Below are 21,981 nucleotides of genomic sequence, written 5' to 3'. Positions count from 1 at the left end.
TCGGCCCTGTGTTTGGTGATGTAAACCAGAGTTTTTCTTCTCCTGATATACATCCTTTAGGCAGGTTGAGTGGGGCTTTGAGATAAAATGCCTTTTGAGCAGGATTTTAGACAGCTGTAGAAAATCAGTTTATTAAAAGTCTCAATACAGTTAACTACTGTTAATAAAGAAAACTAAGTCTTCTGCCAGGTGGTTTAAAAAAGCCTAGAGATGTCTTGCAAATAAGTGAACAGAATTTTTACAATATAGGTTAAAAGCTTTATAGACTTAACAGGGTTTCAGATTTTTTTTTTCTCTCGGAATGGATGAAGTTAATTTGAAGGCAGGCAGACATGCTGGCTTTTGTCAAGTTTGATTTTGGGTCTTGGGTGACATAGTTTAGTGTATGGTATCCCTGCCCATGGCAGGGGTGTTGGAGCTAGGTAATCTTAAGGTCCTGTCCAACCCTAACTATTCTCCGATTCTCTGTTGCATTAGCTTTGGAAATAGCGTTTTTTTACAAGGCAAAATCCTATTCTTACTTTGGGGAAGTGGGTTCAGGCTTTATGTACCACTTACCTGCTGTGTTTGGCAAGGAATTTTTGCCTGCTTCATGTCCCCTTTGGCTTCTCTGCCTTTGCAGTTAAAGGGTGTCCAGGTAAGGACAAGTCGGTGAATGCAGCCAGGGCCCTCAACTATTCAGTGTCATCATAAATGCGCACTAGTAGTTTATATTCTCTGCTTTAAACTGAGCATTTTTGTGTCATATGGGACCAGTTTCACAGCTCCAGTTTTAGTTTCAGCAGTGAAACATGCTGCACTTCTGTGTCTATATATAACTGCTAAAAATAAATGCTAGAATGTGTCACTGTTAATGCACAGACCACCTAATGACAGACATGTGACAAAGTTTGTAAAAGGTGTGCCCTTCATGGAATTCAGGTTAATTGAGATTGTTTCCAGCTTCAGTATTTGGGATTTTGTCATTTACAGAAATGTTACTTGTAAAAGATTACACGCAGAATTAGAATACATGACCCCAAGCATCTGTATTGCTGTTATTTTCTTGCTCTAGTTTTAGCAGTGAAAAGTCATCTCCGTTGATGTGGGGAGAATGACATAAGGGAGGAGAAAAAGGAATATAGAGGCAGCAGTGGTTAGTAAAGGGATAGATTGAGAGGAAGAGAAGATTCAGAAAAAAAATGTAGGTGTTTAAACATCTTTTAACTAACTCTTGATTGCCCAGGAGGAATGGGGATTGATTATGACCCCCCCCCCCTTGGTATATCTAACTTTCTATAGCTTTTCTTGTTTTCAAGGCATCTGTTAAGCCGCTCTGTGCCCTTTCAAGACAAGGGCTTGTAGGAGAGCTAGTGAAAGGTGGATTTTTTTATATAGTGCTGTTAGTTTTTCTTGCCATTATTATTAAAACTGTTACTAAAGGATTGCTAACCAGCACTGTACTAAAGTGCCTTTTCCAATTCAAAAATAGCAATAAAAATGTTCTAATAAAGGGCTTTTTTTCTTTTGCTATTTTTTTCAAAAATAGCAATAAGAATGTTCTACTTGTTTGGTTTAAAGCAAGCCAAACCAAAAAATAAAACCCACAAGAAAAAAGACACATACACCCCCACACACCTCAGTGATATAAAGAAATGGATTAGTTGAGAGCATTGCAAAGTTAATTTTGCATATAATTAATATTTTTTGTAGCCCATGTCCAAAATTAAAGCTGTTACTAAAGGATTGCTAACCAGCATTGTACTAAAGTGCCTTTTTCAATTCAAAAATAGCAATAAAAATGTTCTAATAAAGGGCTTTTTTTTCTGTGTTAAAAAAAGTGGCAATAATGTTCTACTTGTTTGGTTTAAAGCAAACCAAAACAAAAAAAAAGCTCACAACAAAAAATACACATACACCCCCCCACACTTCAGTGATACAAAGAAATGGATTAGTTGAGAACATTGCAAAGTTAATTTTGCATATAATTGATATTATTTTGTAGCCCATGTCCAAAGGAGTGTACTTGGGTGATGACAGTAAATCTAGCAACAACCAGACTTGGACTTTGGTATGATTTCATAAATAATACAAAAAGATTTACATTACATCAATAGTGTTTCTGCTGTAATGGGGAGTGGGATTCTGCCAGCTTTTTTTTTTCCCCCATCAAGTTACTGTGTATTGGAGGAGGGTAGAAAATTGAAGCGGGGTCAGTCCTCCCACTGCTGCTCTGGTTGTAGGCAGTCCCTTCCTGCTGCAGTGTTTTGAAGACTGCTTAGTGCTTCTAGTTGCTGGTGCTCCATGTGAAAGGCTGGAAGTAAAGTAGTAGGTGGGGGAGCAGAGTCCAAGGTGATGAACACCACCATTTAAAGTGGCAGTGCTTGTATGTGAAACCTTGCTTGTGTTCTGAAGAGAATGCTAAGTAATAGCATAGATGAGGCAGTTAGAAGTTACTGCTTGCCAGAGGTCATAATCTTAAATGTGTTATAATTTCCAGTGGCCTCTCTTGGAGCAAAATCAGTCAGATCGGCTTTTGAAAAATCTTAGCTTAAAACTGATAAATGCTGCATGATATTGATACTTCCATATGGTATTTGATTTAGTAGTCTTTTTCTTGAGCCAGTGTTGCAAACAGTGTCTTCTGCAGCTGGATGTTGTTTTCTGTGGCTGCTGATTGTTTTAAAGACTTCTCTATTTTTACTGTTCACTCACAGTAGCATCACTAGTGGCTCACTTACCTGTAAGTGGTGGGATTTGTTTCCTCTTATTTAGGACAGCAACAGATGTAGTGCACTGTTCCTGAAATGCAATATTTTTTTTTCCTCCCACTACAGGAGATTTTAACCATCCTGAGGCGAAAGTTCTGCAGTTATGACCTCTTCTCAAGTCACTTTTGCAGTAAGAGGACCATCAGTGCCAGGTACTTAAATAATGATTTCTCCTTTTTATATGTGGTTTAAGTAGAAGAAAACTTAATACTGAAGGGCTGCCTTGTCTGTTTTCCTCAGAGGAAAAAGAACATGTCAGTTCAAACACAAAAATGAATCCTTGTATAATACATTAATTTAAAAAAATCACATAGGAATTTGAAAATAAGATTTGGGAATTAATTTTTACCTTTTTCTTCAACAATTTCATGGTATGCTAGGGTTTTTGGTGCTGAAATTGTTATTTTTAAAAGCAGTGTTCTGTCTGTAACTTTTTATTCCATGGAAATTAGTATTTATGTTGTGATCCAGGCTCACCAAACACGCATTGACCTGTTCTGTTTTTTAGTCTCTGTTGCTTCCACAGTTGCGATGGCACTGGCACTAACAAAATTGACTTTGTGTGTGTAACTTTCTCTTGTACTGATAATATCCACAAAAAAAAAAAAAAAGGTAGGATTAGGGAGAAATAGGTCCTGCCTCACTAGCAGGTTACGAAGAATTGCCTGGAAATACTCACCATATGTGTAGCATAAAGAGGTGACACTGAAGGCTGCTTCTGCTTATGACAATATCGATACTGCTGCTTTTGACTTGGGAAGAAGAGCTTTGAGATGCAGGCAGTGGCAAGATGCAGTCTTGTGAAAGAAGAGAGGCTTTCAGAGCTATCAACAATTTTACAAAAAGCGAAATTTGGCGTTACGTAGAAATGTCATGTACTGGTTGGCAGATCACCATGGTGAGTAGTTAGTTGGTGAGACAGGAACCCTTACCTGGAGCACTAACCTGCTCCCCATGTTCTCATCACTGGTCTTTCCTGTTGATGTCAAAGCCAGGCTGGATGAGAGCACCACCAGCATAGGAATAATGCTTTAACTCACTCCCTTTTGCCAGACCACTTTGAGAGTCAGCACTCATGATGAACTGACATAAGGCTTTTGCATATTTGTGACATGCACTGCTTCATTTTTTACCTTGTCCTAGCGAAGAGAGTCAGTGCTTACTGGCTGTGACTCCTTCAGGTTTTCATCAGGACATAATCCCATACCAAGAGACTGCTAGGTGGCCAAAGATGCTTTCTTATGAAAGAAAACCTGGAGCTTCTAGCTCCTATCTGTACGCTTCTCAACAGAGCTGGCCCAAGCACAGAGATTGCAACATCAGTGGTGCTGTTGCAAGCTTTGAGACTGGGCAGGAGCCTTGCAGTAGCTTCCTCTTTGCCATAGCTGAAGGAACTCTGCACGTAGCAGCGTTGGATTACTTGGCAAAGGGAGGGGAGAAATTGAAGACCCCTGAACTTAAAACCCAAAACCAAACTCTGCTGAGTTTAGAGTTGCCTTTGGAAAGGCAGTTGCAGTTTATGATGCATTTCACTTGTGCCTTTCCTGGGATGATGTAAGCAGCATTTTACAAATCCTGGTTTAGCCTTGCAGTGTAACTGTCCAAGTGAGTTTAGGGGGTGACTGCATCGTATTCAGATGTTGCCTTTTGTGTGTTATACTTCAAGTGATAAGTATTCACTAGGTGTTCACACATATTCATTTAAAAATGAAGGCTAGAAAACTATTCTAACCACCTGCTACTAAGAGGAATATAATTTGGATGGCACTGCAGAGTTTAGCTGGCAAGTACACTAAGGGTTACTAAATGCTGCTCTTTTAAAGGGATATTAAAAGAATTGTAGCTTCTCTTTAATATCTCCAGTCAGAAATTCTAACTGTGTGGTATTTAAATGGTCTTCCCTCTCCCCTTTATCTCCTCCCTGCAAAACCAAACCATAATATGCCTCAGTACAGAGTGGAAAAGGTAAAGCACCTGACGTAAGCAATTGTGTCCAGTGAATTATGTAGTAAACATACAGATGGTCTTTGTCTGCATATGTCTGCTTACAGTGAGCATCCAAAAAGCTTAATCTAATCCCCCTCAATAAATTGAAACAAAAAAAATTACTAAAAAAAGTGCTGTAGATCAAGATGTTCTCTGCAATTATTTCAGTAAACTTTTTAGGAAGAAATTATCTTACTTAATTCCTGGCTTTTGTAGATCCTTCCCTCCCCTCTCAATTGTTAGGTCTTCAAAGGTATCTTTCATAAGCCATTCTGGTGATATCTTTTACTAGATTAAGCTGTATAACTGGACTAAATGGACATAACTGGAGACGCATAAGAACTTCCTCAAAACTAAAAAACCTAATTCCTCTGCTGGTGAGATCCTTATGATGGTGAAGAAAATGCTGTTGTTTTGGGTGGGGGAAAAACACCTTTCTGAACGAGAAAGAGGGGGGAGTTTAGATGGATGACTCTGGGGTGTGTGTTTAGAATATCTGACAATTTGGCCATGTAGGCTGTACTTCTTAATTCCATATATGCTCAAGTAATGGTGATTGTGAGTTTCTTCTGCTTGGGTTGTTTTTTTAGGAGAGGTTTTTGCAATATGCGGGAGCTGCAGTACTTTGGGAAATTGGAATCCACAACTTGCAGTGGTCCTCCAAACTGATGACCAGTGAGTTGGGTTTTGGGGGTATTTATTTGTTCTCTTTGAAGTAGCTGGAGTTCTGGAGCCACAAACTTATTCTGGATTTGAGTTTGTAAGCTAATGAGTAAAATTCTGCTGTTACTAAAATACTTGTACTACCTTTGAAGATTTTGTATGTTCAGGAATGTGTCTAAGAAAATATTTAACTTCGGTATGCTTTTCTAGTTACAAATGAGGCTTGAGCCATTGTGACTGGCACGTTTCAGTAGTTTAGTTGTAGACATTTTGAGCAAGAAACTGCTATGGGTAATTCTCAGTCCCAGAACTATACAGGAAATTACAGGAGGCATTTATAATCATAGAATCATATAATGTTTATTTTTTGTTAGCCTGTACAATACATATTGTAGCTATTAAGAGATGGGAAGAAGTGGTTGTGTGTTTATAAACATGACTGTATGAGAAGAAAGTTAAATGCGGCAGAGGAATTCAGTGTTATCTTAAAATGGTACCCAGCTTGTCACTGTTTGTATCATGCAGGAAAATAGGGCTTTCAGGATATATTTATAATTACATCAGTGACTCACTGTGTGATCTTGAATGAGTTCCTGAATTGTTTCATCATGTTTTCCCCATCTGTCAAATGAGGATGAGAATTCTTGCTCCATTAGAGCACTTCAGATCCTGAGATTAGAAAGTGCAATTTCAGTGTAAGTATTTATTGTGCTTTGTGCATGTTTGGCTAAATTACCTTGTAAAAATCTTTCTTGCAGCAGTATGCCAAACTGTATTTTAGAGTATTACTTAGGACAGACATATGTCTGAGATGCTATTAGCCTGTATTTGGAAACTGTTTTGTTCTTCTTTTCTTTTTCCCCACAGTGAATTATGGAAAGCTACTGTAGAGCTTCCTAGAGGAGTTCCTGTTTGTTATCGGTATTTTAAAGGATACTTCCTAGAACCTAAGGTATGTACAACCTTTTCTATTTTAAGTTAGCCCATCCCTAGTATAAAAAAATCCCTCATTTGAAGTAAAAAGGATTTTTTGAGTTAAACTTGAATTTTTTAGAAATAAATCTCAAATTGCAGCATATGAAACATTAAAGCACTTACAGAAATACAAGCGTTCACTTCTGAAAATACATGACCATATGCCATTATTTTTGTTAAACCGTCTGTCTTTTACCAGTGTTAGGGTGTTAAAAATTGCAGCGATAGTGAAATGCCTGGCATGGTTAGAAAGCTTGAGTGATATGGTGAAGTTCTCATTAGTTACATAGTAGGGCTATAACAACTTGGATGTTTATAATTGAATATGGACTTCAGCAGAGCAAGGATCTCCAACATGGAAGTAAGTGATAGCAAGAGAAAAATGGTTAATTTGAGCAGGTGGATTTAAATTTGTTAAATCTGCTACGGATTTTAAAATTACTGTGGAACTTTTTGGTAAAGCGTGAGAAGTATTAACTAGCTTTTGTGCTGCATAATTAACCTGTGTTAATCTCTTGGAGTGAAAAGGTGAAACAAGGAATGGGGCATCCTAGTATTTTGTCTAGGTTTGTATATAGGTATTTGCATGACTGAGGTGAGGGGGAACTCAGGAGATAGACTCAGGTGTGTTTTTACGGGTACTGATGTCAGAATTGCATGTGAGTTGAATGTATGTGATAGTGTTCTGGTGTGTAACAATCGTGCTGGGTAAGTAAGATTCAGACTACTTACCCTTCAGACTAGGGATGAGACTGCATCCAGAAAAAAGTTGGACTAAGTTGTGAAAATAAGCATTGCTCTAACTGTTTTTATTAGTAACAAGTAACAATGGTAAGAAATAAGCCATTTAAAGCTATCTTTGCTGTATTTCTTACGCTATTAATATCCTGTAGCTATCCACTCTGGGCTTTGGTTCTTCATTGAAACTGGGATTATGAAGGCTGCAGTTATATGTGTGAAGAAGTTATAGTATCATCTGGTTTATACCTTCTATGTATTTTAAATTAGTGTCAAGAGTGTGTGTCAGCTGGACTAGCCTTTCTTTCGCTGAAAGAAATATTTGACAGGTATCATCTCTGAAGTATACTAATTTTAAATGAAACACAATTCTGTCTTTTATTACAGCATGTGAAAACAATCTAATATGAACCTAATGTTTAAATTGATATTCTGAGGCAAAAGAAGGGAATACCAATAATAGATTTCTTTTTCTGAGGCCAAAAGTAGATCAGGTCTTACACAGCCTACCAGCTCTTACGTTTTTCACAGATGCCTCTAAGTTTAAAATGTAAGCAACAGCTCACTAGAAAAAGCATGCTTAGTGAGAACAGATGGGCAGAAAACATGCTCATAGACAACACAATTTCTGTTTTAACATTTGAAAAACTTTATGTATTGGTGAGTGTGTTTCTTTAAGTAGGTGCTCTGTATCGTGCACGCTTTATGTACCGTGTGATGCAGAGTCTGCCAAGGTAAGTATAAATTTTATGGAATACAGCATAAAGAGCTACTATATATAAAAAGAAGCAAAAAAGGAAAACTACCCTGCAAAACGAAATGTGAGTTGCCAGGGTAAATGGTTACCCACTTAGTGATATTTAGCCTGTACCTGTTTAGTACACAGGGCTTTATTTCTTATAACACAAAGTCTTTGGAAGAAAAGAATTACAGCTACAATGTTTTATTGCTCTTTTTGTAAATTTTTTTGGGAAAATGGAAAAGCAGGATCCCTTAGTTCTAACAGAAATACAATGCAGAGTATAGTGCAAATAAGACACTGTATGGAGACCTTTAGCAACAACTCTGATAAGAAAAAGGTACTTCTAAGTTAAATTATTCTGAATAGTCTTATATATGTTGAAGTCAGAATATATGAATTTGACACCACAGTTGAGTAAATCATGCTGAAGATGGATCCAGCTGAAGCTAGTGTTTCTTTCGTTCCAGATCAACTGCCTCTGTGAGGGTGCTTGAGATGGATGTGGTGGCAAAGCTCGGGGTGATATATAGTTACACAGAGAAATAGTTCTCATACTATTCAAAATACTGCTACAAACTAGATGTGAAAATAAATATAATCATACTTTTTTGGGACCCCCTCCGCAACCATAGCAAATAGGAAATAATTTTCCTCATCTCCCTTAAAAAGTCATTTCATCTCTGCTAAATTATTTTGCTTGAAAGGTAGTACAGTGTGATGGGCAGTTTAGTTTGTTTGCACTGAAACCCTTCAATATTAACATGATTGTGCTTGTGTATATTTTTTACTTAATATAGTGAAATTTATAGAATTTTCGAATAAATGAATGTATATAGAAAAAGCATTCTACTATAAAATCGGTGCAAGTCTTTGCTCCTGCATATCAAGAGCTTTTACTATGTTGTAAACATGTGAATTATAACATAAGTAATCTTAAGCATTTTAAAAGAAAATACATTTACTTGATGAAATAAGACAGTCATTTAAACTGTTTTGCTTGAGGTTTGTTTATTCCTTAGACATAGTCTGGTATCAGTTATCTTATTGTAAAGATCTTCCCATGTTTTATTCTACACATACCCTTTGTTAGTGGTTAAGGGAGGTGTGAGACACCAAAACCCCCCTTGTGTGGAATTTAAGTCTTCTGTATACCATATGTTTTAGGAGAATGTTTTTGTATGTATTGTTTGCATCATACATCTTTGAAAAGTTCAGTAAGGTAAATATGCACCTTACTCTGTTAAGCTGTGTTCTATATTTTTTTCCCCAACAGTAAATAAGCATGCAAGTTTAGGTTACTTATTTCAAGGGAAGTATGAAATAACTAAGCTATCCATGCTTGTAGTAGGACTTTTAGAACTAGACTGTGAGCATTTTCACACTCATGAGAATATTGCTTAATTATAGAGGCTTCAAATGAGGCTTGAATTTACTCTTCTAAAATGTAAATAAATCCATTTAGTGTGTGTAAAGGTGAAACTTAGGTCTAGAGTCAGTAATTTATATAATATCAGACTACCTTAGAAAAGCTTTTAAAAACTAATAAGCCATTAACCTGACAATAACAAAGGAACACCTATGCCATGATGCACTGAGATAGCAGACTGGGTGTTAAACTGTTCTTGAAAATACTCGAGCTAAAAAAATCTCTGTTTAACTCAGGACTTTCTGGCAGGTGACTTGCATGTGCTGTTGCCTTACAAAGGCTGAATGACTTGATGGTTGGTGTTTGGTTTTGTGCTTTATTATTGTCTCTTACATGGTACAGGAATCCATCAAGATTTTTGTCAGAAATCCTGCGCTGGCAGTTCAGTGTAATTCGCTTGGCTGTTCCATGTTCTTGAAGTAGATTAATGTTCTTGACACAATAGTTCTAAGAAGTGCAGTTGGATAAAAGTAGTTGGGTAGTGTTCTGAAGATCCTGTTTTCTTTTCCCTAATTCCTACTCTGTTATGTTGCCTTCAATCAGGAAGTTTGGAACTGGCCTCCTGAATTACAATTTAAATGTCTACTGAAGTGCTTTCATGTTTTAATTGTACTGAGCACACAAGCACTTCATGCAAGGAAATTCTTGAATGTCTTTTAAGAGCTTTAAAATTGCATGAGATAAATACAAATACAAATCAAGCAGAATGTTTTTTTCTATATTTGCTTTAAAAAGAAAAATCTCTGTTCTAGTAGAGAGGGATACATGCTGTACAGTGCCCCCTACTATAATCCCGGTGTACTGCCCACCGGAATCCTTCATTTGGATTGGCCTTTTGAAACTGCCCTAGCAGAGGCTGACTCTTTAGGTAACCTTACCATACTATGACCACTGATGACACATTGTTAACTTCTGCTACAGGCTGATCTGACCTGGCCTGTTGTTCAGATGTGGTCGGGATATGTCACTGAAATTACACCAGATTTTAACCTCATTGTATCACTGACTTCTGTTACATGTGATTAAAACATTATTTAAGCACTCAGAAAGATGGTTTTAGCAGGGATTGCGAGAGGCTTCACAGTCATGTCTGTGCCTGTTCTCTGATCCACTGCCTTTTTTTTTTTCCAGGTAGTTTCCTTGGCTTTTCTTAGTCTAGAAAGTGTTTGAGGGTTTCTGGGATTAATTCATGGAATCACAGAATGGTTTGGGTTGGAATGGGCCTTAAACACATTTAGTTTCAAGCCCTCTGCTATGGGCAGTGACACCTTCCACTAGACCAGGTTGCTCTAATCCCCATCCAACCAGGCCTTGAACACTGCCAGGGATGGGGCAGCCACAGCTTTTTTGGGCAGCCTGTGACAGTGTCTCACCACCCTCATAGTAAAGAATTTCTTCCTAATGTCTAAATCTCTTTCTGTTTAAAGCCATTCCCCCTTGTTCTGTTACTACATGCTGTTGTAAAAAGTGCCTCTACAAGTTTCCTGTAGGTTCCTTTTAGGTATTGGAAGACTGTTGTAAGGTTTCCCCAGAGCCTTTTCTTCTCCAGGCTGAACAAGCCCAGCTTTCTCATTCTGTCTCTATAGCAGAGGTGTTCCAGCCCTCTGATCATCTTTGTGACCTCCTCTGGACTCACTCAAGCAGATCAACATCCCTGTTGTATTGGGGACTGCTTGATCAGAGCACTGTATTCCTTTCAGGGGATGAAATTTTGCTGGATGTATCCAGCATGTTGTGCTTACTGTTGGAATAATGTTACTTGAATTCTCATTCATAGCTTTAGAACCTAAAATCAAAATGTACTTTTACAGTAGCGTAAGAAATAACCTGGTATTGTTATTTTAGTACAGTATGTTGGGAGTTTCTACAAGGAAAAACCTTTGCTTACTTTTTTGAGAAAACTCCTTAATTCATGTTAGAACAGATTTGCATTCTCCAGGTTCACAAGCTGCAAGTTCTGTATGTGTTCATGGGAGTTGCTGTTTGAGAGCTTGTGGGCCTCAGTGGTGTTAGGAAATTATACCCTCCCTGTTGGGAAACGCAGGTTTCACCTGCAGAAACTGAAATTGTGACATTCACATATAAATCTGGTGTGGAAGAAGGGAAAAGAAGCTTCTTGTTACACGCTTTTCTAGAAGTCCATAAAAGTGGTCATTCTGGCAGAAGTGAGAGGCTGGGAAGTAAAACTTCCCTATAACAGGAATAAATTGAGAACTACAGTATCATCTTATTTTGTTCATATTTACATGTATTCACTCTTTAAAGCATGATCCCATCTGTTACTAAAGAATTGGTTAAGTGATTTATAAGATAAAGCATTATGGTACTGTGTAATTATGTAATTACTGCAGAGTTTGAAGTGTCTCGATGTCTTTGTTGATCTGAAATTTATTTAAACAGGAACCTAAAGTACTGGGTTAAGCTGGCATTGAAGCTTATATGACTCTGGTACTAGTAGCAACTCTTTTTGGAAACAGAGTCACTTAGGCCCAAAACACCAAAATGAGCTATTTGACAGTGTTTTCTGTGGCTGGCAGTGACAACTCCACAGTGTGAAGGGAAACATCTTCAGATGACTGAGCTGGGAATTGGACATGTTCTTTCTGTTGTTACCCAGTGGTTACCTAAAAGCTTTAACCTAGAAAGCTATTTCAAACTTAAATTGTTCTGAAAGAAGAGATTAAGTTACTGTTCTGAATACTTACCCGAGTCTTGGCTATGTCTGTCAACAAATGTAGTCTTTTGAGGGAAAGTAATTCTTTTTTTGGTGGAAGAATCTAATTTATCCTACTCCAGATGGAATGCTGCCCAATTGGATCAAGTATTTATGTTTTAATTAGATGGTAAATAATTTGCTCTTTTGTACCACAAATAAAGAAACGGTGTTTTATAGACTTAGTCAAGGCAATTTTGAGGGAAAAGCTACCCCTGCAACTGTTACCTGCATGAGTAGGTGCTGAGTGATATTTGGAATTAGAGATGTGGGATATATTTTCTTCCTAAATTGTTGCTGTAATATCTTAAGAATAAAGCAAGAATGCTGAATGACTTCAGAGGCAGTCTGGGCTTTTTGTATCTGAAGGAAACAAAAGTAGTCCCGTGGAGTAGCTGGAAGCAATAAAGATTTAATAATTTTAATTCTTCACTGTGTCAGACTTTGTCACAAGCTTTGTTGTACATATGCCTGACGCATCAGGTAGCGTCATCAGCAGTTGCAGGGGTAAGAAACAAGCCTGATCTATACTCTTTCTTTCTCCTTCATTCTCTCTCTTTGTTCCCCCACTTTCTTTATCTTTCTTGTACTTTTTCTTTCTGAAATCTGTAAGTTTAGTTCACAACCATCCCAAACAGCTTCATGGGTAGAAAATCAGATCTAACAAAAGAAATTATTGCAGACATTTAACTTTTAAATTACAGACTATCGATGGTCCCTGCGAAGTCATAGTTCACACGTGGGAGACTCATCTACAACCACGATCAATTACCCCTTTAGGTATGGGCATCAACTGCATCTGTTTGAGGCATATGCATAAGATTGCTGATATGCTGCGCATTGGTTTAGAAGGATTGATAACTATAGTTTTAAAATACGTAAATTTATGAATGCTTTCAAAGTATAAACTTTTTCTTTGTGCAACATGGGCCTTACTCTCAAAATGCATGTATAAAAATAAGTGGCTTAAAAATGGAGGGGACATGAAGCTCTTTACTGCCATCCTTAAGATATGTGGATTGGGTGTTGTTTGTATTTTTCATTTTTTTTTCTAATTTGGAATGGTAATAATTTTCTGTAAGCTTAATTCTTTGAGACTAAGGATCCATATTATTTTTTCAGAGAACATGTGGGGAGGGGGAGGGTGCAAAGTCACTGCTGTTTCTATTTAACTACCACTTCATTAGTAAAAAATCAAGGCAAAAATTCTCAATTAGGCTTAAGTAAATAGATTAATTTAAACAGAAACATGAATAGGTTTAAATACCCACCAATAAAGCCGCAGTTTATTTTGCTGGAAGAAAAGGTGGCATGCAGACTTGCCTACAAGTTCCTAATGCTTTTCTGTACAGGGGAAAAGTTTGGTTTTGAAGAGTGACTGGAATAACCTTTGAATGTAGCTTGTAATTTACATCTCTTGTGCTTCTATGGGATGGCATGTTTTACGCGCTGTCTTTTCTAGGGTATGAAAAAGGTTATTCCCTCCATACTTAGGAGTTCATATCTATTAAATACTTTCTGATACATTGGAAAAAAAGTCTTCCAGAGAGAAGGTGGTATTGAAGAAACTGCCTGTTAAATATGAATAGTACCAAGATAATTCCTCCCCCCGTAATTATTTTTTTTTCAACTGAATTAGTTGTGTTTCTATTCTTGTAACAAGACTATGTTTGTGTATCTGCCAGTAACTAATTAGGGAGACAGACTACCCTCTGTTAGGGTCTAGACTTTATAATTGAGTTAAATTCATTCCAAACAGTTAGGAAATTCCCCCCCCCAAGTAACACTCAGTGCTTAATAACCAGTCTTTAAGAAAGTGCAGCAAAATGAGGGTGTTAGTACTTGGTCATTATGATCCTGAATTGTTGCCTGTGGTTATTAAAAATTGAGGTCAGGCCCATAATTCTTATCAGAAAAAGATGGGATTAATGGCTGTAGAGAAGATTTTATTAAGATTTATGTTTTGAGAAATGTATAGTTTCAGGCTTAGTGCAATTCTGTTAATGCTGGTGAATTTACTTAGTGCCTTAAGATTTCAGTTACTAAAACTTTGGAGAGGGTAAGGATAAAAGTAAGGGTGAAATGAGTGGTTTGAGTATTTCATCCTAGGTTGGTTTCTGTTGCGTGGACAGAATAAGCATTTTAATTGATTTAGAAGCTTTAACTACAAATGTTCAGGAGGGCACAGCTTTCTTGTATGCTTGCAGGAAACTTTGACACTAACAAGAAAAGGCATCTTAGATTCTAGTAGGATGTAGATACCAGCAAAATACAGCAGCAGACTAGGAAATGATGCAGCCTTCTTGGTTTTCTCAGTTCAGGTAACTGTAGGTAAAGCATCTTGGCATCTTGTGTGTTGATTGTTTTTTCTTGCAGAAACTGAGAAAAAGCATAAATTAGGAAAAAGCTTTACAGATGTTTGCAGTAAACATGCTTATTCATCTGTTTCAGTTTTCCTACTTTTTTATTAGATGTACTTTTTAAAGTGAAATGGACAAGTAGAATTAGTGTAACTTGGAAATGATCCTTTATAATGCAGATATTAATTATTTTCTTCCATTCTTTTTCCCTCCTTTTAATTCTAGAAAATGAAATTACTATTGACGATGGACACTTTGGAATCTGTAGTAAGTGAGATATATTGACCTTTACTTTAAACCACGTATTTAATTTAAAAAGATTAAGTGTTGTAGTTCAAAAATATTTGAAATACAAAGTTTTGTCAGGAATTGCCTGTAAGTGATTGTTTTCTCTGCTTATATAGTTATCTTTGTGTCTAGAATTTGTGCCTTCGTAGTCAGGCTGTAAACCCTTCTAAAGTTAATGAAAGGCTGCTAGGAAGAGTTTAAATATTGTCAATATGCTGGTATTCAAGGTTGAAATTTGCACACTAGATCACGAGCGTGTATATTTGGAAATACAGAATAGATTTAGCTTTCTTCTAAAACCTAGCCTTAGAAAAAAACTCTTGCCTACAAAAGTATTATCACTTACACCAACTGTACACAATCTGCCTCTTTAGTTAGCCACATAACTGCCAAAACCTCTCATAAGCTCAAACCTTGTGTTCTTGTGCATGCATATGTCAGCAGTTCTAACCCACTTCTTAACGCTTAATCCCATAGTGCCTGAGGTAATTCTCTTTGTCTTGTCTCATACTTAAATATATTAAATCTTTATCATGTCTTATACTTCCCTTAAAGCTTTGACATTTTTCTTTATATCCTGATTAAATGATAAGTTTTGCTAGGAACTCGTCAAAACTGCGGGGTCTGCTCCAGCACCTGGTCTGGCAGCCTGGTCTTTCTGGACATCCTGCTTATAGGCTTGCTTTTCCTGATGGTGAGGTTGAGGATTCTCCTCCATGCTTTGTTTCCCCATCATATTTGTTGCTAAATCCTATCCTGCTTACTTTTACTGGCATTGGTTATGATGAGCTAATTTGCACCTGTGAACAGAAATGGGGAGTCTTGAGTTGCATATGAATCTTCAGAGTTCCTGTCAGTGTTATTCCATGTATTGAGAGATCTCACGATAAGGGAATGTTATGCCTACCTTTGGAGATTTAGACCTTGATACTATAAATAAAATTAACAGTGGAATACTTAGTGATCTCTTGCAGACAGTTTACACGTGAAGCTGGCAAAGATCATTTTTCCTATTTAATCCCCTTTAAAGCCAGCAAACAACTGCAGTATCTGTTGTCTGTTCTTGGTAGTTCAGAAAAGACAGATGAAAAGATGCACTCAACAATTGCTCTGGAAATACTGTTAAAAGAGGCACGTGATAAGGAGGATTATCTGGAAGATGGTGTCAGAACTGTATTTATATTTTTGTATATTAAAATATATAGATATCCCTAGAATAAGTTATTAAAGTCTTCTACTTTTTGTTTAATTTTTGCTAGATGGCATTGAAACTGTGGACACTGGGTGGCTGACATGTCAAACAGAAATAAGATTACGCCTGCATTATTCTGAGAAACCACCTGTAGTGATATCTAAGAAGAAATTTAAAACATCAAGGTTCAGGTAAGAGTCTGCTCATCTAAGTTTGCAGTTTAGCTCATGTTAGTTGTCAGTACTAGTGCTGCTTTTTTACTTAATTATTTTGGCCTTTAATTTTGGTTGCCAATAGGGGTCTACTCTCAGGCCAGTTACCAAGTATTTAAGAACTTTATAAAAAAAATAAAAATAGATGTGATAACATAAGTCAGTGCTGGACAGTGGGATTGAGGGCACCTTCAGCAAGTTTGATGATGACACCAAGCTGTGTGGTTCGGTTGATACGCTGGATGGAAGGAATGTCATCCAGAGGACATTGACACGCTTGTGAGGTGTCCAGCGCCATCCTCATGAAATTCCACCAAGCCAAGTCCAAGGTCCTACATCTGTGTCAGAGCGATCCCAGGCACAGCTACAGGTTGGGTGGAGAAGTGATTTGGAGCAGCCCTGCATAGAGGGACTTAGGGGGTGTTGGTTGATGAGAAACTGAACATGAGCCAACGGTGTGCATTCGCAGCCCAGAAAGCCAACTGGATCCTGGGCTGTATTGAAAGAAGCGTGACCAGAGGTTGAAGGAGGTGATCCTGCCCCTCTGCTGTTGTGAGACCTCACCTGGAGTATTGTGTGCAGTTCTGGTGTCCTCAACATGAAAAGGACATGGAACTGTTGGAACAAGTCCAGAGGAGGGCCACGAGGATGATCAAGGGACTGGAGCACCTCCCGTATGAAGATAGGCTGAGAAAGTTGGGGCTGTTCAGCCTGGAGAAGAGAAGGCTGCGTGGAGACCTCATAGCAGCCTTCCAGTATCTGAAGGGGGCCTATAGGCATGCTGGAGAGGGACTCTTCATTAGGGACTGTAGTGATAGGACAAGGGGTAATGGGTTAAAACTTTAAAACAGGGGGAGTTCAGGTTAGGTACAAGGAGGAGTTTTTTTTACCATGAGGGTGGTTAAGCACTGGCACAGATTGCCCAAGGAAGTGGTAAAATGCTCCATCCCTGGCGGTGTTCAAGGCCAGGTCGGACAGAGGCTTGGGTGACATTGTCTAGGGCGAGGAGTCCCTGCCCATAATGATCTTAAGGTCTTTTCCAACCCTAACCACTATGTGATCCTGTTATCTCTTTCCCCTGTTAAGTTTCTGGGATCTGAAGCTTTCTGTCTTGTGATTTATAGATTGCTCAGTTAACCTGGGAGTTAACTTCTGTACTGTGTTCTTTGTTTTGGTGGTCTGACACTTCACTTCCTGCCCCCCTCCCAGTGAGGGGAGCATTTATTTAATACAGCTCCAGCGGTGATTAACACTTGCATCCTGTTCTCTAGGAACAGGAGTTTCTTTGCAGTTTTTCCCTGTGTCTTACAGCAGGTAGAGAGCAATTTCTGAAGCCTGATCCTTGTCTAAATTTGATGGTTGAAATCCAAGCTTGATAAGATGGATGCATTACTAGACAATCTGTTATCCACATTCTACCTAGAAAGTTTGATCTGCCCAGGTAGTTTCTGTGACTGTCATTTACTATGGCAGTGTCACTTTGTGGACCATCTGTGTCGTGACCTCTTTTTTTGTCTTTATTTTTGTAAGAGGGTATTAAGAATGTGGACTTCGTATACAGGATTTCTGTGATTGTAACTATTTTTTTAGAGATACAACTTCAGTTTTACTAGTGAATTGGAATCTAAATTTAGATTAGTTAGACTAAATCTAACTAGATAATCTACTAGTGAATTATCATTTTACTAAATAACTCTTTATCCCATCTGCTACTTAGATGATTCAGAAAGGGATTTGGATTACTCATATATGCTTCACTGGCATAATTAATTCTGTGTGGAAGGTTTGCTCTGTATAATAATGAATTCTGAGTCTTACAGAGAGGCTTATTCCAATCAGTCCAGGATTTTTCAGAAATTACAGTCAATTTACTGTTAAATGATCATTTGGAGTTTCTCAAGGGACTTACTGATTATTACAGACTATCTTATTTATGCCCAATAGAATACATCTATCTGCCTTAATTGGTGTTTAAAGAGACTTAAAGTTGGGTGTGTGCACTTACGAGCAGCCACCAGAATTCAGATACTTGGCAATTGCTGCTATTTTCAGTGCTTTTTGGCATTATGGGTGTCAGTCTGCAGAGAAGGGCTGTCTGTTTGGGAGCCCAAATTGCATTTGGTGGAGGGCTGTTTCTCAGACCATTAGTACAATTTTCACATTTACCCAAGTTCCAGTTTCAGAAGTGACTTGAGCACTTACAGCTAAAATAGGATTTAGACAACAGCTGCAAACTGACTCTTGTGAGGGCCCACTGCATACAGTGCTGTCCTGTAGATAGTGGTGTTGAGAATTGCGTTGCATGAACTTCTGTTGAAGCTTCTCATTCTCTAATGTTTCTAAAGACGCTCGTGTGACTTAACCATTTGTTTTGTGTTTCTGGTTGAGTAGAGTAAAGTTGACTCTAGAAGGCCTAGAGGAAGATGAGGATGATGATGAGGGCCAAGAGAAAACGTCCCCTACTGTCCCTCAGAAAATGGCAAACACTGTGGAGTTCTCCTTAATAAGTAACAACGAGTATAAATGTCGACACTCTCAGCCAGACTGTGGCTATGCTTTGCAGTCAGACCGATGGATAGAATACACAATACAAACCATGGAGCCTGATAACTTGGAATTAATCTTTGATTTTTTTGAGGTATGTCTCTACCACTATGAAGCAACTCGTGTCTGCCTTTAGGAGTTAAGAGTCAGTTACTGTGAAGATTTCACTGTTGGGATAGGGCTGTTGCCTGATACCTTGATTTTTACACAAGTTTACACAAGTTATAAGTCTTCTGGCTACTACCCCATTTTGCAGAAAGGCTTTGTGAGTCTGCTCAATAGGGCACAGAAAGATTTACAGTTTATTCTTATTTAGAAGTTGGTATAAATTACTCAAATCATGGTGTCTAGTGCTGCATGTAGTTAGGCTGGCTTGATTTTTGTCCTTTACCCAAGTTTTGCTTATCCCTCTTGAACCTGAACAATTTGTATATGAGCTAGTTACATTATAATCATCTTATTTTTAAGATTTCCCTGAACTAGTGGAAATTAAAACTCGATAGCTGCAGATTCTCACTACTACTTCTGTTATGTTGCACTCTTTTTTCCCTAAAACATCTTAATATTCAAAGTCCTTTTAAAAAGAGAACAACTCTTGTCCCTTCATTCTGTTTATATAAAAGACAGTTTTAAGCACTCTCTCTTTTGTATAAAATTACCCTTAAGGTCACTTAGGCTCACAATTATAAAGTGGCTCCATAGTTCCTGAGCCTGATTATGGTCAGGTGCATGTTTTGCATGTCAGTTGCCCTTTTCCTTCTCTACAAATGAATACAATGTTGTTATAAGCATATATATTATTCCAGTTCATGTTTTTTCTAAATATGACTTGGGCGTTTAAGAAGATGGACTATTCCATGCGTGCAATTTTGATGTGGAAAGCTTATTAAATCTAAGAGTTTTCAAAGACAATTGTATATGATTTTTGTAGATTTCCATCAACAATTTCATATTTCTGATAGCAGTTTGGAACATGGTCTTAAACAATTTTTAGCGTGAAATTAGTGTTTTCTGTAACACAAGAAATTTCTGTTACAGTAGTGCCTATATACATATATATATACACATATGTATATGTTTCCAAGGAGAAAGTAAGAAGAGTTTGTTCATAATTCTCACCTACGTATAATAATAGATTATTTTTTTTCCCCTTTGTTTTGTTTTAGGAAGATTTAGGTGAGAAAGTAGTACAAGGTGATGTTCTTCCAGGTCATGTAGGTTCTGCCTGCCTCCTGTCATCCACACTTGCAGAACTTGGAAAGAGTGCAGGAATTCTTACACTTGCTATTATGAGCAGAAATCCAAGGAAGACAATTGGAAAAGTTAGAGGTACAGTTGATGCAAACAGATGTAAACAATGGATGACTCCAAGTAAAGTTATCTATTGACAGGTGAAGCATTTTTATTTTTCTTGTAGTGGACTACATAATTATTAAGCCAATACAGGGATACACTTGCAATATGGAGGCTTCCTATGCAAAGTACTGGAAACCAAGAACAACGCTAGATGTTGGACACAGGGGAGCAGGCAATTCTACAACAACAGCTAAGTAAGTTTATTTGCATTTTAATCTGGGGACGGATTTTGTTTAGTTTCACTGACATCAGTTGAGGAAGCAGACAGTTTAAAACAAAATGCTGCAACCCATAATCATTTAAGTCACTTCAATATCAGATATGAGTGTTCTGTAAAACACAGACTTCTTATTTGTGTTTCTGTTGTTTCAGTGGACTTCTGTGCTGTGCTGCCTCTAATAAAATCTTTTACTTTGCTGTTATTTCAGGCTTGCTAAAGTTCAAGAGAATACTATTGCCTCTTTGAGGAATGCCGCTAGTCATGTATGTACACACATTTGCAGGCACCTAGTATTTGGATAGTTAAAACTAGCATATTTTGTATGCTTGATTTCCATTATTCAATACAATGAATGATAATGATACTTACATAAAATTACATGAAATCACCATGGAAATTTCTTGACAGAGAGAGGAAGGGAAGTAATAGCTAGGTTAGACTCTCATTCCCCAGGTCCTCAAAAAAATCTGAACTCCTATGTATTATTTTCTGGTGGTGTTTTAATACAGGCAAAACTTTAATCTCAATCCTGCAGAGACATAATGTTGGAGTAATTTTGAATGAATTAGTAAAAATTTGGCTCTGCTGGATCTGTTGGCATACTTTCAGGTAGCAAAGGACTTGCTCAGGGACTGCTGAATACCTAAAACTGGTGTCCAAAAATGAGATCTGGGAGCTGAGCTGGAAGGATAAAACAATCCTTTGTTTCAGTGCTTGCTACAATGAATATTTGGAATACTAGGATAAGACTTTACATTTGGGAGGTACTGTTTTCAGGTGTGTAAATTCTGGGACTGAGGTAGTCACTTTTATTCTGTCTCGTAATCTCAGTCACTTAAGTGATCTGTGATAAGATTGATCTAGACAGTGAGACACTGCAGCAGAGTAGCTGAAGTCAGAAGCATGCACAGCGGTTCCTTGCCTAACTCCTGTTTTCATAGCGAAGAGCTGTGGTTACAGTCACATAAAAATGCTGCTATGAGATCACCTGCTGCTTAACTTTTGGGTATTAATGGAGGCCTTTCAAAGGAATAATGCACAGACAGTGTAGTGTATGTAAATATATAAAGGGAGAGTGTCACGAGGATGGAGCCAGGCTCTTCTCAGTGGCAAACAATGATAGGACAAGGGGCAATGGGTACAAACTGGAACACAAGAGGTTCCACTTAAACTTGAGAAGAAACTTCTTCTCAGTGAGGGTGACAGAACACTGGAACAGGCTGCCCAGGGGGGTTGTGGAGTCTCCTTCTCTGGAGACATTCAAAACCCGCCTGGACACGTTCCTGTGTAACCTTATCTAGGTGTTCCTGCTCCGGCAGGGGGATTGGACTAGATGATCTTTTGAGGTCCCTTCCAATCTCTAACATACTGTGATACAGTAAAAATAAGTAAAAGAGTAATTTCTGTGTGTTTATTCATATCTTTATTTCTGTCCCTCTTTTCAAAAAGATTGTACTTTGATCTTAATTCCTTTTTAAAAGAAAACACACAGTTGAAAAGGACAGAAGAATACTGGATACAGCTATTTCTTCTCTTGCACATGTTATAACATGCTATTACTGTATTATTCACTAGTGAGTTCAGAAGGTCATCCCTATATGGAGTATCTCACTAAAGCTTTGCTAGTCTGTAGGAATTGCTCTTGGTGGAGAGGAGGAAGGGCACCATGACAGTATCCATGTTTAACAACATCATCTTAGCCTTTGTTTGAAATCAATACTTTGTTTACAATACTTCAGATTTACTGGAGGGTTTATAAGGGTTTATCAGAGCTGCATTATGGTAATGAAAATACTCTCCCATATGATCTTTTGTC

The 21,981-nt window shown here is 37.8% G+C and overlaps 1 protein-coding gene across 9 annotated transcripts in view; it reads left to right on the top strand.

The window, feature by feature from the left end:
- Positions 1-21,981, top strand: part of GPCPD1 (glycerophosphocholine phosphodiesterase 1) — a 43,894-nt gene that overhangs the window by 6,000 nt on the left and 15,913 nt on the right. For 5 of the 9 annotated variants that reach the window (XM_061356153.1, XM_061356152.1, XM_061356161.1 and 2 more), the window contains exons 2-10: positions 2,817-2,902; positions 6,267-6,351; positions 12,698-12,773; positions 14,579-14,620; positions 15,901-16,024; positions 18,437-18,683; positions 19,756-19,918; positions 20,007-20,139; positions 20,374-20,428. In XM_061356153.1, coding sequence (XP_061212137.1) covers positions 2,817-2,902; positions 6,267-6,351; positions 12,698-12,773; positions 14,579-14,620; positions 15,901-16,024; positions 18,437-18,683; positions 19,756-19,918; positions 20,007-20,139; positions 20,374-20,428 — 1,011 coding nt within the window. Of the gene's footprint in view, positions 1-2,816; positions 2,903-5,326; positions 5,412-6,266; positions 6,352-12,697; positions 12,774-14,578; positions 14,621-15,900; positions 16,025-18,436; positions 18,684-19,755; positions 19,919-20,006; positions 20,140-20,373; positions 20,429-21,981 lie in introns of all 9 variants that reach the window. The other 4 variants (XM_061356158.1, XM_061356157.1, XM_061356159.1 and 1 more) reach the window with 3 other exon arrangements.

This window comes from Neopsephotus bourkii, unplaced genomic scaffold, assembly GCF_033783945.1.
Source record: "Neopsephotus bourkii isolate Nb327-2 ecotype Australia unplaced genomic scaffold, CSIRO-AGI_Nbou_v1 NB_845, whole genome shotgun sequence".
NCBI classification, from domain to species: Eukaryota; Metazoa; Chordata; class Aves; order Psittaciformes; family Psittacidae; genus Neopsephotus; species Neopsephotus bourkii.
Note: the sequence above shows the minus strand (reverse complement) of the source record. Positions and strands in the feature narration are given on the sequence as shown.